This window comes from Hyperoodon ampullatus, assembly GCF_949752795.1.
Source record: "Hyperoodon ampullatus genome assembly, chromosome: 10".
Classification (NCBI taxonomy): domain Eukaryota; kingdom Metazoa; phylum Chordata; class Mammalia; order Artiodactyla; family Ziphiidae; genus Hyperoodon; species Hyperoodon ampullatus.
In genome coordinates, this window is record NC_136923.1 from 96,647,648 (window position 1) to 96,663,244 (window position 15,597).

Sequence of the window (15,597 nt, forward strand, 5' to 3'; positions counted from 1 at the left end):
GCCATCAATTCACCCCTCGAGCTGGCATGATCCTTGAGTAATAGTCAATCTTTCCTACATACTCCAAAAATATTTATTTCCTATGAACCTTCCAACATATTTTACTACTGACCCTCATGCCCTAGGAGCGCTGCTTCACACTTTTTACTTTTCTTGCTGGTTACTGAGGCAGAAAGCATCGGGGAAGAGGATTTAAAAGTCTGAATAATAAAAAATATTCTTAAGAAAGAAAAGAAAAGGAAAATCTCATCACCGTTGCTTGCCCTGTTTTACTTTTGCTCAGTGGCTTCTTCCCATGCCAACTCCCTCTTTTTTTTTTTTTTTTTTTTTTTTGTGGTATGCGGGCCTCTCACTGTTGTGGCCTCTCCTGTTGCGGAGCACAGGCTCCGACACACAGGCTCAGCGGCCATGGCTCACAGGCCCAGCCGCTCCGCAGCATGTGGGATCCTCCTGGACCGGGGCACGAACCCATGTCCCCTGCATTGGCAGGCGGGCTCTCAACCACTGCGCCACCAGGGAAGCCCCCAACTCCCTCTTAAATGTACTAGATCCATGTCCTCCAAGCTCAGATCTTCACGCTCCTGTCACCTCCACTTCTTCCTGCCATCTCAGGCTCGCTCTTGGAGTTGTAGAGACATTCCTCCCCTTTTTCATTTAACGGATGAGGACATTCATGATGCCAGGGGATGGAATGGTTGCTCAAGATTAACAGGGGCTCAGTTCAGGCCAAGTCCCTTGTCAATGTGGACAAAACTTCACCCTCCTCTTGAGAACCGCACACCGAGAAACAGTTTGCTAGATGAAATGAGTTTTATAAGCAATTCCCCAAAGACACTGGACTGTCTCCTAAAAACAAAAAAGTGAAAGATGAAAAACAATGCCAGTAAAGATAGAAACTCTGCCCAGGACACTGGTTCTGCACACCTGAAGACTGTTATTTAACATCCGTCAGATGTGTCACTGTTTGGACAACAGCGATCCCTGTGAGCTACTATTTGAGGAATGCCAGGCATTCTTTCAAACATTGTTCAAGAAAGGCGGTCTCAGAAGCTGATCAAGCTCTTTTGGGTTTCTGTTGGTAACAACCATCTGCAGCACTATTCTCCCCAACGGGTTGGCAGTTCAGCCAAGGCCAAGTGGGGAGGAGGGAGATGCCGAGATGCAGGAGGCCCAGAATCAGCATTTGGTATCTCTGGCTCCAAGGGCATGTGTCCAGTCCTGCGCTACCATGAAAGAGCGAAGGTGCTTGGTGTTCCTCAGTAAACACACTTCTTAATCTGAGCAAATAAAAAGCCAGTGGGAGCCCTCACTTGCTCTGAGCAGGCCATTTTCTCAAAGCAACTCTGGTGTGGAATGTGTATAATTAGGTACCTTTGGGGAGGTCGCCTTGCCATTGCTTCCTTCAGTCTATTAACATGGAGAAAGCACCTCTCACCACATCATCAGCTTAAACTGCTGGATCCCGTCTAATAGCCAGAGCATAGCTAATGGATCAAGTCCCTGGAGAGTTTGCAGGTGAAGGGGAAGCAGAGGCGGCTATGCAGGGAAAGACAGAGATGTGAAAGCTGGGTTTTTGTTTTGTTTTAAGCTTAATGCAATCTAAAGGCAACTTTTAAGATATAAATCAAATTCTTGTTTTCATTAGCCATGATTCTTTTCCTTCTAACTGTCACCTTTCCAAGAAACCATCTTTAATCATCCCCTTACTTAATTCTTACCACTTTGGCCCACTTCTCAGAAATTTCAGAAATGATTCAAAGTCAGTACAGTAGGGAAAAAAAATATTTATTTTCTAAAGTCATTACCTTGACAGGCAAAACAAAGCATTTTCTCAATTTCATTCAGAAATACATTTAAAAAAATACATAGACCAATATGGCCTGCCCAAACATATATTTAACATGGTAAATATAAGGAATAAATTGCTTGAATATAAATATCTATAAAAAAATAAGTACATCAAAATGTAATCCAACCTCTTCCATGAGCCAGTTACATAAAGGAAAACAATTTGACTGCTTTAAATCATCACCAATGTTTACCCTTCAGTGTCTCTCCTAAACAATCCTATACCATTGTGTTTCCAAAAATCAAGGTAAGGGAATCTCCTGATTCAACTGATCTTTCTTTTCTTATGGAACAGAGCTAGTAGATTACCCTGAAAATGTTATATCTACTATTGACACATTAAACAGACTTCCATGAGGCTAGGGCTTAGTGTGGGGATTTTAGAGGGGGAAGAGTTTGGGGAAGCAATAATTAAAGGTGGGGAAATACTTTGCCAGAGTGCAATATAGGTGAGGTAGACTCATATGCATGAAACTCATCCTGATTTTACAGTAGTAACAGTTTCTTTCAGTTTTGCATTTTATGAATTAAAAAAAACAAAGTCTCTCTTTTTTTTTTTTTTTTTTAACTTGAGTGTTTGTCCTTAGAGTGTTTTCAATTTGTGCATTCCCTAGAAAAATCTTTGCAGGGACTTTGGAGTTTCTTCCTGAAATGTGTCAGGCACCTGAGTGACACACAAACACTCCCTTCTGAACCTCTTCGGGGACCTCCTTTCCTCCTCCCGCTAGGAGGAGGCCACCCTAATTTGCAGGTCACTGCATCTCTCTGCCTTCTTTGCATAGCCCGCTGTCACCCCAAAGGAGGAGAGAAACGAAAGCAGTTCCCACTGATGGAGGCAAATGAAGACGGGCTGGGGGACTCCTTAACCTTTCCTGGAATGTTTGCACCCAGGGCGCTGGTCCTGTGCTAGTCTGGAACGAGAAGTGGTCTAAGCAGGGAGGATGCATTTGCTGTGATCCCAGCCTCGTGGAGAGAGCGCAGAGTCAGGCCCAGGGCTCTTGGTGGATGAGAAGAAGGCTTCAGACAGGCCCCGACAACCTGCCATCAGTGTGTTCGGTTGTAGGTCACTTTCTTATCTCTGTAGAGCTTGGCTTTCAGCTTGGCAACATGAAAAGACGTTTTGATGCTGTTGCTGATGGCCTCCAACCTATTAAAACCAGACAAGAGAAAACAAATGTTATTATTATTATTTTTTTCTACAAAAATCATTCCTAGGCAAAAGAAACATCTAAAATTAGAATCTGGCAAAAACAAATCTAAATCTGGATCCTGAACTTTCACCCCCAACCAAAACCACATGTTACTCAGCTAACCTCAAGTGAAAATAAACTACCTCTTATGACTAGAATGGCGGTGGGCAGGGCGGTGAGCAGGGAGAATAAGGGTGATAATGGTCCTATCTAAAGGGAACTGGGTATTAAATACAATTATAAAGTACAATTTTGAAGGTCAACTAGAGATATTCTCTTTTCTTCTTTAGCCCTATCCCAAGCACTATCCCAACCCCTGTGGGACTGTATGGAGAGACTCAGTCAGCAGAGGTTTCAAATAGCCAGGAATGTCTTCTTAGTCACGTAAGAAATTGAATGGGGCTTCGTGGGAAAGATATTCAAAAAGAGGCCTACAGGCAGACCCAAAACAATATTCTACGGCAATTAAAAAAAAAATTGTTTTTGCAGGTTTCATGTTTTCTGTTTCTAGGAGAAAGAAAAAGGGAAGGACTGTAACATTGATTTAACAGTTGATGTAATGGAAGCTAATAGAAAAAAAAAAATGATTTCCAAGTCAGTCCAGAAACGGTGATTTACGTAATCTTGCGATCTGAAGGCGCACTAGTGGCCTGAGGTTATAAATACGGAAACTTCAACAGCACAGGGGAAGTGCTGAGGATGGCCCCACATCAGCAGTAAACAACTCAGAAGTCATCCATGACCGCCAGGCCTGTGCTCCTAATACTTGGATCCTAGGACTTCTTGCCACTGGATTTCCAGCAAAAGTTGCCACTGACCATGATACGGAAACGTAGAATATGGGGCAGATCTGAAAGCAGGATTCCTCCCTGCAGCTTGTGAATTCCAAAATGTTTAGGATTTGGAAGATTTATCACTCTAAAACTGCTCAGGGGGCTTCCCTGGTGGTGCAGTGGTTGAGAGTCCGCCTGCCGATGCAGGGCACACGGGTTCGTGCCCCGGTCCGGGAAGATCCCACGTGCCGCGGAGCGGCTGGGCCCGTGAGCCATGGCCGCTGAGCCTGCGCGTCCGGAGCCTGTGCTCCGCAACGGGAGAGGTCACAACAGTGAGAGGCCCGCGTACCGCAAAAAAAAAAAAAAAACTGCTCAGAGCAATCCTATGGTATTACTAATCCAGATCCCAGCTCATGATTAAAAAATGAGAAATCTTTTGGGAATGACATTGGGTCTCCACCAAATGCATTTCCCTATTTAAAAAGTAAATAAATAAACCTGAAAAATGGCATGTTCTAACTCTCACCAACCCTGCCTCATGACTTTATTTTCCCTTTGGTCATTTGAATAACTGTTATGTTTTGAAGAATTTGATTATACGTGACACTTTAATTAAAAAAAAAAACAACACTCTCCCTGAAAGGATTTTTAATTTCTCAGGGAAAGCTGTAAATATATTGACTCAGAGAGGCAAAAACTAGATGTGACCAAATGACAAAGGTGTCTCTAGATAGATGTTGTTTGGAAAATCTACCTTTAGGATGAGAGGTGTGTGTGCTAAAAATCACCACAGTGTACAGAGGGCAGCAGTCTGCATTCAAGGTCTTCAAGAAAACATTTGAGAGGGATTCCTTTGCTTTCTTTACTCTAGAGAACACAAAGACTCCCCTTTTCTTTGTTACTGTCCTCTGGGCCTTTCTCCCATCAAGGCAAGAAAGACTAGGAGCGTAGCCCATTCATAGGTGACGGGAACCAGCTGTTCTTAGGAGCCTCTTACCTTCTTATTTTCCTTCCGTCCACCAGCTGCTGATGAAGACACTTCTCTCCCAGCTTGGAACAGTCTTTCCCTTTCTTTTGTTTATTCCAGCCTTTCTCCATGGTGTCTTGGTCCCTGTTAAAATACACGTAGGGAGAACATTTCAGCAATAGGAACTTCAGTTGTTCTCAATGCCTCTGTTAATCTCTTTGAAACAAGAAGACAGTCTCATAAGAGGAAGACGGTCAGGAGGGCCTAAAACTGAAGGAAAACAAAGGTGTTTCTACTCACCTGAGTTCTTTTCCTGCTTGGCAAAAATTCCAGCACTTCTTGTCTTTTTGGCTAGCACATTGGCATCTCTTCCTGTGGTCTGTTGCCTTTGTAGGAAAGAAATCCTTTAAGGATCGCTTGGACCTGGAGGGGCTTCCGAGTCCATATGGAACAATGTGCCTAACATGGAAAGAGAGGAACAAAAGTTATGAGCATAGCTGATCGTCTCCAAAGGTTGCATTCTTTGGGGCAAGCTCCTAAGGAGCTCACACCACAGGATTTGGCAGCAAAACTCAGCAGAGTCAAATGTTGCTAACAGTCAGGACTGCATGCCGGTCAACGGCCCCAAGTGTGTGGACCCACCCAGGAGAAAATCAGTTTTTCTAAGTCAATGAAATTCCATGTCAACTCTCAACACAGCAGCCTTGTCTTTTGGCCGAAATTATGACATCTCTGCTTTGGTATCTGTTTCATATTTTCTTCCTTTTTCTGACTCTCTACTTAGTTAACAGGTCTTGGGGGTGGGGGTGGGGGACTTCCGTGCAAAACCATGACTCACAAGATTTCGAAAACCGATTTTCAGTTCAAGTGATACATGATAATGCTAAAAGGGCCCCCTGAGGAGGCTGGGGGAGACACACTACTGCGTGCACGGTTCACGCCAGGTTTGCACACCTCCTGTGATTTGGTGATTATCATACGACTATAGAGGGACTCCTCGCCAGGAGGCTCTCCAGTAATTTCCAGTGTGTCCATTGTGATTCTCACCTAAAGAATAAGGTCCTCCCCTTGGAAGTATCACCTTACGAAGTACGAGGCTCGCTGTGGTGTTTGTTTGGTTTGATTTGATCTTGTTTGGATTTCAGTCATCCCTCACCATAACGGGACACCGCAGGTACAATCAATGTATTTTTGTTTAGGATTCCTTCTGATGGGTGAGCTACTTTTCAGGGGGAGATGAGGGAAACTGCTTTCTTCACTCGGGAGGCAGAAGGGAACTCTAAGGACCGTGTTTCTATTGCTGTTTCTATTCTGTGCTATTCTAGGCTTTTCCAAAGGAGGGAGTCGGGACACCCAAGTTCTAGGTCTCACTCTACCATAAATTCATCCTGGCAAGTGACTTCAACATTCGGGTCTTAGTTTTTCTACAAGTAAGATAAAGACATTAGACTCTAACTCTCTATAATCCTTTCTGCCTCTTAAGTCTATACCCTCCCATGAGAAGCACAGGTTGGACCAAGCCACATATGACCTCAGCAACATTTTCCCTAAACCCAGGCAGATCCCAATGGAGAACATTCTCCCCGGAGGCCCAACACAAAGTTTCTCCCCTGAGACGAGTGGTAGCCTCCTGAGGGGCATTTTCCCCACTGGGGCACTTTCATGTGGTCAGAAATGCTACCTTCAGAGTCCAAACCCAAAAGTAACGGGAGTAACTGGGCTCCAGTCTCCTGTGAAGCCGGAGGGGAGGAAGCCTGGTGTAAGGATGCCCTCTAGAGACTCACTCTGGAGTGTTGACCCAAATGATGTCCAGGTGGCAGAAGTAGACGCATTCTTTATCCATCAGGGAAGAGCAGGAACAGCGCTTGGCCCGGCGGGGCCTCCAGGGCGCACTGGGAGAGGGCTTCTCCCCTCCGCTCTCGGCTCCTGTGCTGAGCTCGGCGCCCAGGACCGCTGGGGAGAGAAAGAGCAGGTCAGTGGGCAGTGTCTCCCCCAAGGCCCGAAGGCACACTGGTCACAGCATCGATGCCACATCTAGCAGAGCAGATAAAAGCAGATGAAGCACCCAGCCGGCCTCCAGCAAGAAACACAGAGCAAAAAGGACTCTATTATTTTCCCTCCTTAACATGACTTCACCTTTATCGCCACTGGCTTATCCACCTTCAGAGAGATTATACAAGTGCAGGGGAAACAACCACCTGAAAAGGGACTTACCAGCCCCTTGAAGCAGCCTTCAAGGAAACGCTTAGAAATACTGCCTGTTAGACATTTGGGTTGGCTTCTGCATGGAACTTAACACAACCTACAGTGGCTTAAAATTGGCTGATGACCAAAAACCTGAAACAAAATAAATCATACTGCCTTTTCCTAGACTCAGAGCCACTTCCTCTTGCGGGATGACCTTCTGTTTAGGGCAGTACCCACCACTTCACACCCTGTGTCAGGCGGGGAGTAGCCCAGATGAGACACGCCTCTTGAACTTAGGTGGAGGTCCAGAGCTTCGGGGAGGTGATTGGAGAGAGAGAAGAGAAATCAGCTCTACAGTAAAACCACTGACCTAAGGGAAAACTGAGCAGCAGCTCCGGGGACCCAGGCAAGGTTCCGTGGGTTTTGAATTCTGAATCCCCGGAGCAGGATGGTGTGGGTGGGATTTGCCGTCTTCCCTTCCCCACGGCAGCATGCTTCCTCTTACTGACAAGTTAGCCACGCAGCTTATCTGCCTAATTTTGTACATTTCAAATGATCAGACACATTCCAGGATTTTCATTCCCTTGACATCCTTTCTCTTCAGTCAGGGTCATGAAAAGACAAAAAAGTGCACTGACCCTAAAAGAGGGAAACGGGCAGATGCACACATACTATCTAAATCCTTCAGCAGCCAAGATTTATCCTAGCTTCCCTCCCAAGACAGGTGAATAAAACTGGAAATAGAGCCCACACTGTTCTGAGTGCCAAAAACTTGCCGAAAGAAATCTAAAGTCAACAATGACAATTTTAAAGAAAACATCTGCTTCACCCTGAAACCACCTGGGGGTGGTTTTCACCAGGCTGTTCTGCAGGTGATTTTACTGCTCATACATTGCTTGAATGACTTGAATAAAATTCCTTGGCTTCAAGCTGAGATGTTTAAATATTTCACACATTAACACACTATTAAAGCAGTATTTGAATAAGATATAAATTCCTATATGTCCTATTACCTGTATGAACACATATATTGCAAACATACATTTAGCTAAATTATATCTCGCTTTAATTGAGTCGTATTTTTAAAAGCCAAGGAAATACACTAGGCAATAATAATGTTATTTTAATGCTAGAGGGGCAACGGTCTTCAACAGAGGATTTTTTTTTCCACTAGAAAACTTAAGCACCTTTGAGCAATAATTCCCCTACACTTGATTTCTGAGCGGCAGTCATAAAAAGAAACAGGGGAAAACACAGAAGCAAGAAAAGCATTAAGGTGGAAAAGAAGACGGCAGCATTCAGGGATTTACAAGTCAACGTGCCTACCTGCTTCTGGAGCTCCTTGGAAAGCCACAAACAGCAGAGCGAAAATCATGGGGAAATAATCCATTCTGGAAAAAAGGGGATCAAAATCCTTCCCCACTGCGAACTAAACCCGAAGTGAAGGGGGGGAAAACGCAGAAAAAAAAAAAAACAGCTTCGGTTCCTTCCTAGCGCTTCGGGTTCTTCGGATCGCAAAGTGATCCTTCAGCCCGAACGCTCTTTAACGGGGAGAAAAAAGAAGCGTCTGCCAGGAGAGAAGGCAGTGGGAGCGGTCCGAGGACGCACGCGGTGGCGGCCGTGGCGCACGGGGACCCGGGGACCCTGGCGGCGCTGGTCCCAACGCAGAGGCAGCAGCGCGTCTGACCTGGACAGCTCTCGGCCGGCTTTTTATACTGAACCCCTATAGAGCGGGGGTAAACAGCTCCAATTTTATTCCAGCCCCAGACAATGTTATTGTGTCATTAGTCACCACCAGGCAACGTGCAGCCGGAGATAAGGCCGGGCTCTAAAGGAAATCACTGCTAACTTCAGAGGCAGACGCCCGCCGTCTGACAATTCGGGGCAGGGCTAAGAAAAAGAAAATACCCATTGGAGACCTTTGGTAAACCTGCCCGTGCAGCGCTGCCGTCTGCTTCCCCTCTGCAAGCTGCCAGCCCCGGAGTTCAAGCATCAGAAGAGGGACTCCAGAAAAGTCATACCATTGGTATGAAAAGTATGAGCTACAGTTTAAATAGATTGTATTGTTGTGTGCGGGGGAATTTTTTTTTAATTGTTGTTCGCTTCATTTGCCTTTTATGTCTCTCCGATGTCTTAGTGCTGATCAGTCCAGGGGACGCTCTCGCTCTTTGCTTACGCCTCCCCCCGCCCCCGACTCGGGGTCAGATTATTTTGGCAGATAGATGGACGCACTTTGCTCCTTCCAGCCCCCGCCCACCAAGGCTGTTCGGCTCAAGTTCTTTGCGTCCACAGTGGGAAAGATCGGACAGGGTTTGGCAAGAAAAGGAAGTTTAAAAAAAATAAAAATAAAGGATCCTTTTAGGCACATACCCAGTCCTTTCAGGATTGCTGATTAGAAGCCCCCATCAGCTTTTCTTTTCGCGCCCACCCTCTTCCCGTCCCCGGATCCCCCCACTTGCCGGGGCACCAATCTAAAGAAATAGCGAGAGAGGAACGCCAGAGGGAGACGAAGAGCTACCGGGGCTGATGTTTGAGGAAAAAAAAAAAAAAAAAAAAAAAAAAAGCCACAGCCTTGGCTTCCAAATAACAGAAGGAAACGCCGCCACCTGAGGTGGGAGCCTAGAAAGGGAGGCGTGGCACCTGACACGGAAAGCGGGGTTGCCCCTCGGAATATTCCATTTACTCCCTACATCGGGACAGCTTTTCTGGGTCTCTGTTTTCCTTTGGCTTTTTCTTGTAAGTCCAAGGGGTGTTCTTGTAGAGGGTTAAGTATTGGGAAGGAGGAAATGCCCGCCCTGAATAAGGCAGCAGGCGATACCTCGCCTTTAATAATGTGCTTATGTTTTCAAAACAATTTCCTGTCTCTACATAAGCACGAAATACCCCTTGAGGTCCTCACAGGGCAGTCACTGCGGAGGAGACAGCATGCTGCAATGTGTACAGCAGAACATGAATGTAAGACACCTGGCTTTTTCAATTAGCCTCATTTGTCAAGTGAGAAAGCCGGGGTGCCCAGAATTTCCCTTCTCCATCAAAGTTCTCGGTGTGCCTGAGTAACGCCCATGGGATAAAGGTAGAGCATCTTCCCTGCACACGAAAAAGATGTATCTACGTCTAGCTCCTAGGGACGCCATCAAATAGATGCTGCTTCCATTTCCTCATCTTGTTTTACTCTAATCCACCCCCCACCCCCACCCCCACACACACACACGCACACGCAGGGATTCAAATGCGGATTCATCTGCAGTTCTCAGGAGGATTCCACAGAATCATTTCCTCCTCCTTCTCTCTGTTTATTCTTCACCCCTAGAATCGAAAGGACAGATTTTATCCCAACACCTAAGCCGTGGACCTGGGCACACTTGGTCTCCCTGGACATCCCTCGAAGTCACAACTGGGGGGACAGTAGCAGTAGCAGGTCCGTAATGAGCTCTGTCCCCTAAACCAGCCACTGCAGCCAGAGTGGAGGTATAGGGGGAGGCAGGGACCCTCCCCCCAACATCCACACCCAGAGAGGCCTCCCCCGCGTCCTCAGGCGTCTCTGCTTGGGCCCTCGGCCCCTCCTCTATACGCTTGCCTCAGCCCAGCCCCGGGGGCCGCGGAGGGCACAGCTCCCCCTGGACTCAGTGGCAGCCAGCAGGGAGCCAGCTCTGCTGGCCTCAGCCCTGGCCAGTGCGTTCCGACTTCTTCCCATCCGCAGAGCACAGGAGAGCAGAAGAGAGCTGATGTCACATTCACAGGATCCAAGCTTCCCCCAGGGAGGGAGAGGTGGCCTGGGAAATATGTCTTGGCAGGGGTCCGCCCCCTCCGCCCCCAACTCTTTTTTTTTTTTAATCTCCTGGAAACTTTAACAAAACACTGGCCACAGTCAGGACCAACCTGTCCTCAGCTCCCCGGAAACTACCGCCTGGTCCCTCCCAGTCCTTCCAGGTCCAGCCTGGGCCACCCTCCGGCAGGGAAGCCCATCTCTCGATGCCACACCCACCTCCGTGAGGTTGCCCAGGCAGGTGCCAGCAGCGCCCAACGATCAGGTGGAGAAGTGAAGCAAAATGAAACAGCCCACGAGCCTTTCCACAGCCCGCCCTCCTCTCCTGTGTCATCCTGTGAAGTATTTGAATGACAAATAAATACAAAAAGTGGGCAGCAGTGATCCGCCCCGACCCGTCACCCCGGGCCTTCTGCTCAAGTCAATGCACAGGATTTCAGATCCGGGAGGGTCGCATTGTTCCAAGGCCCACCTTGCCCCCATGTCTTTGAATCGCGAGTTTCCAAGACGCACCCTCACGTGGGTGTGCACGTGCCCGTTTCCATTTTTCTTTGTGTGTCTTGGGGCAATGGTGGTATCTGCCTTCCCTGTCCATCTCTCCACTTCCACCTCTTGCAGCAGCCTCTTTTCTTCCTAGAGGAGGAAAGGGGAGGCCCTTTCTCTGCAGAGAAGGCAGCTATCCTACTGCCAGGCAGCTGCCCAACAAAACATTTTGCCAAGAAGCAAGAGCGGGAGGGAGGAAGAACCCCAACAGACCAGTTTTACAAGCTAGATGCTGCCGCTGCTGCTCCACCTGAAGCCTTGCTGGGGAGCATGGAGGAGACGGGAAGGTTAAAGTTGCTGGACAAAGTAATAAAAGTGGAGATCCCGGGCTTCCCTGGAGGCGCAGTGGTTGGGAGTCCGCCTGCCGATGCAGGGGACGCGGGTTCGTGCCCCGGTCCGGGAGGATCCCACATGCCGCGGAGCGGCTAGGCCCATGAGCCATGGCCGCTGAGCCTGCGCGTCCGGAGCCTGTGCTCCGCAGCAGGAGAGGCCACAGCAGTGAGAGGCCCGCGTACCTCAAAAAAAAAAAAAAAAAAAAAAAAAGTGGAGATCCCACCTCTGTCACCAACCCCCAGCCCAGCCCTCCAGGACCTAGCAGGGGAAAGGCTCTCTGCAGGCACAGTCCGCCTCAGAGAGGAAAGGGAAGGGAAGGGAAGGGAGACAAGAGGTGAAGAATATGGGCTTTTTCCCCAACAGAACAGTCTTCTGTTGCTGTTCTTGCTTTTAATGTTACACTTGAATACTGGAAACTATTTGATAAAGCTATTTTGTATGTGTTTCTTTCTGTATCATCTCTTGCTATGTATTAATAGATAGCTATAAATAAAACACCCTGGGCCCCAAATACAGATACTACACAGTAGCAAAGTGTACTGTTTTTAGCACTCCTCAGCTTTGCTCTTTCTCAACTTCTGCGTAAAAAAATTTGCAACTTTGCCCAGCCGATAAATCTGGGGTGGGATGTGGCAATGAGCTCAGCAAAAAGAACAGCCGTGAGGTTGCTTGACGAGAGAGAGCGTGAGGCGTGGAGAGCAGCCTTAGCGTGGGCTCCGCGAAGCTGTCCAGGCCACGAGCTCAATCATATATTGTTGCCTATTTTACATTCCTACTTTGCATAGCACTGTTGTGAAAGACTGCGTAATACAGACATTACCTCATGACATATGACACACGTCCAGGAGTCATGAACAGATACAGCTTCTCCCTGTGTCCAAAATCGAGTGGTATTTAGCACAGGAAATAGGGTGCTGCTCAGCAGAGATTCATCCCATGTATCTAAAAGCATAGAACTAAAGAGTTCGTCGATAGGTCAATGGATAAAGAAAACGTGGTATATATATGTACACCACATGGAATACTTCTCAGCCATAAACGAAAACGTGGATGGACCTAGAGGGTATCGTGCTAAGTGAAATAAGTCAAACAGAGAAAGAAAATACCATATGATTTCACTTATATGTGAAATCTAAAAAACCCAAAACAAACCAATAAAAATAACAAAACAAAAACAGACTTGTAGGGGCTTCCCTGGTGGCGCAGTGGTTGGGGGTCCGCCTGCCGATGCAGGGGCCGCGGGTTCATGCCCCGGTCCGGGAGGATCCCACATGCCGCGGAGCGGTTGGGCCCATGAGCCATGGCCACTGAGCCTGCGCGTCCGGAGCCTGTGCTCCGCAACGGGAGAGGCCACAACAGTGAGAGGCCCGTGTATCGCAAAAACAAAAAAGAAAAAACAGACTTGTAGATGCAGAGTTCAAACTGGTAGTTGCCAGAGGGGAGGGGGTAGGGGACTGAGTGAAATAGGTGAGATTTAGATTAATAGATTAAGAGGTACAAACTTCCAGTTATGAAATAAGTAAGTCATGGAGAGGTAATGTACAGTGTAGGGAATATGGGTAATAATAACTTTTGTGATAAATGTGTGTGCTGACAGATTATAACTAGGCTCATCATGGTGCTCATTTTGTAATGTATAAAATTATCAAATCACTATGTTGTACACCTGAAGCTAATATAATACTGTAAGTCAATTACACTTCAATAAAAAAGAAAGAAATATGTAACATATGCAACTTTGCTTCCCCGACACGTTCATCCATAAGATGATGACAGATAGCAGCTGTTTAGCTTAAAAGAATATGTCCAATTCTCTAACCTAGCGTTTCCCAAACCTCAGTCATTCATAAACCTCTTTCACAACTTTTGCCATATTGGTGTGCCACCCATATATTTTTACTGAGTATTTTTCTTTCAACTGACTTACTTCTTTTACTTGAATAGTTTTAAGGAAGCTTTCTATTGCTTCTATCCTAAGCAATAATATATATGGAATCATGGTCTGTATGGTTAAATAATATACATTTTATATGGTTAAATAAGGCACCTGAAATCATGGTTTAATACATGTTAGAATGGACGTCATTATTGTGTGCTCCTTAAGCTATTAGAAATAAAAAGTGCTCAGCCATGTACTGTCACCTGATATACCAACACCAGCATGCTTACTGCGCCTGGGGAACACCATTCCTTCCAATCTGATATCTTATGTCTTATTATGTTAAGAATTAAGCCCTGGTTTAATTCCACTCTCTGACCTCTACTTTCAAGATAATCTCCACATATTCTACATCAAAACTCTCATATGGATGCATTCCAAAGAAACAGAAGCTCTGGCATCCAGAATCTAGAAAAACAAGGAGTCCACATCCAAAAAGTTCCTAGTTCATGCTTCCCCTTGGTTTATCACTTCAATGTTTTGGTAGTTGCCTTTTATCTTATTTTGATCCTTTACCCCGAATTTAAATATCCTCTCTGAGTGTTTACACACACACACACACACACACACACACACCCCACATGTGAACCTATAGATTGAAATGAGATAGTAGTTGTAATCTTTCACACATCAGGGAGACCAGAAAAATGCGACGGCCAGTAGCTGCCTCCTCATCTTTTTCTCTTTAATTATAATTCTATATCATTCATGATATGTTGGAACTGAAGAGATTCTGATGCAGGAGTTAAAAAATAAGACTACTTGGAGGTGAGTGGAATAGAGTCAAGTGATTTCATTAAACCTAATTTACGTAGTCATTCTAGACAAGCTTTCCTTCCACATGTTTGAATGGAATAGTAAAAGGAACTAATTCTGGAAGGCAGGTGCCATATAACTAAGATGGCTACCTTCATGTTTTCTTAAGCAAACTGCATGTGTGTGACATCCAGGACGGTGACTGTGGTTAAGTCCGCTGTTGTCAGAACCCTTTTCATGACACCATTTCATTTCAAATTATGTATGTCTTTTGGTTTTTAAAAGTTTCCTGTAGAATGGTGGTTATCAGTGGATGGAGGTGAGGTGGGTGAGGGAAATGGAGGGTGATGTTGGTCAAAGAATACAAACTTACAAGATGAATAAGATCTGGGGATGTAAGGTCCAGCATGGTGATTATAGTTAACAATACTGTATTATATGCTTGAAAGTTGCTAAGAGAGTATATCTCAAATGTTCTCACCACAAAAAAGAATGGTAATTATGTGATGTGTTACCATCAAATGGTAATTATGATGAAGGTGTTAGCTAAAGCTACAGTGGTAATAATTTGCAATATATAAGTGTATCAAGTCAACACCTTAAACTTACGTTATATGTCAACGATGTCTCTATAAATCTGAAACAAAAATTTTCTTTCGCACCTCATATATAATGACAAAAAATATGCCAGAGGTCTTAGCTCTTTCTCAGCTTTGGTGTAATAAAACTCCTTTGGTATCCTGCTGAAATTACAGCAGGATACCAAAGGAGTTTTATTACACCAAAGCTTTATTGCTGAAATTTCCTACTACCCTAGGAAAGTAGCAAGAAAATGATTCATTCGAAATTCATTTTTATATTAGAAATCTGAAAGCTTCCAGTATTCAATTTCATGTGCACACATGTTTATGGAGTCCCCACGGGTGCTAAAAGTAGTTCTAGGTACTTTGTGGGTTCCAAGTTCGATGACTTCATATTCATCAGTCAACAGACTGACATAGGATTAATAAAAGCTACCAGGGGAAAAGCAACACCAGGGAGGAAAAAGGACAATCATTGAGGTGGGAAAGCTTTCCCACCTCCACGAGTGGGAGTAGCACCTACTCATTTAGGTACTAAATGATTCAAGGAGTAATCACGGGATGAAAGAGGCTGAATGAATGTTTTAAAAGGTAACAGGAAAGGGCTTCCCTGGGGGCGCAGTGGTTGAGAGTCCGCCTGCCGATGCAGGGGACACGGGTTCGTGCCCCGGTCCGGGAAGATCCCACATGCCGCAGAGCGGCTAGGCCCGTGAG

General features: G+C 45.9%; 1 protein-coding gene across 1 annotated transcript; it reads right to left on the reverse strand.

Moving 5' to 3' along the window:
- Positions 1–2,892: 2,892 nt before the first annotated feature.
- Positions 2,893–8,355, reverse strand: EDN1 (endothelin 1; the record flags this gene model as incomplete). The annotated part of the gene is made up of 5 exons (XM_079713874.1): positions 2,893–2,995; positions 4,809–4,922; positions 5,079–5,237; positions 6,563–6,731; positions 8,292–8,355. 5 exons carry the CDS (start codon positions 8,353–8,355, stop codon positions 2,893–2,895), a joined length of 609 nt encoding a protein of 202 aa, XP_079570000.1.
- Positions 8,356–15,597: the final 7,242 nt, after the last annotated feature.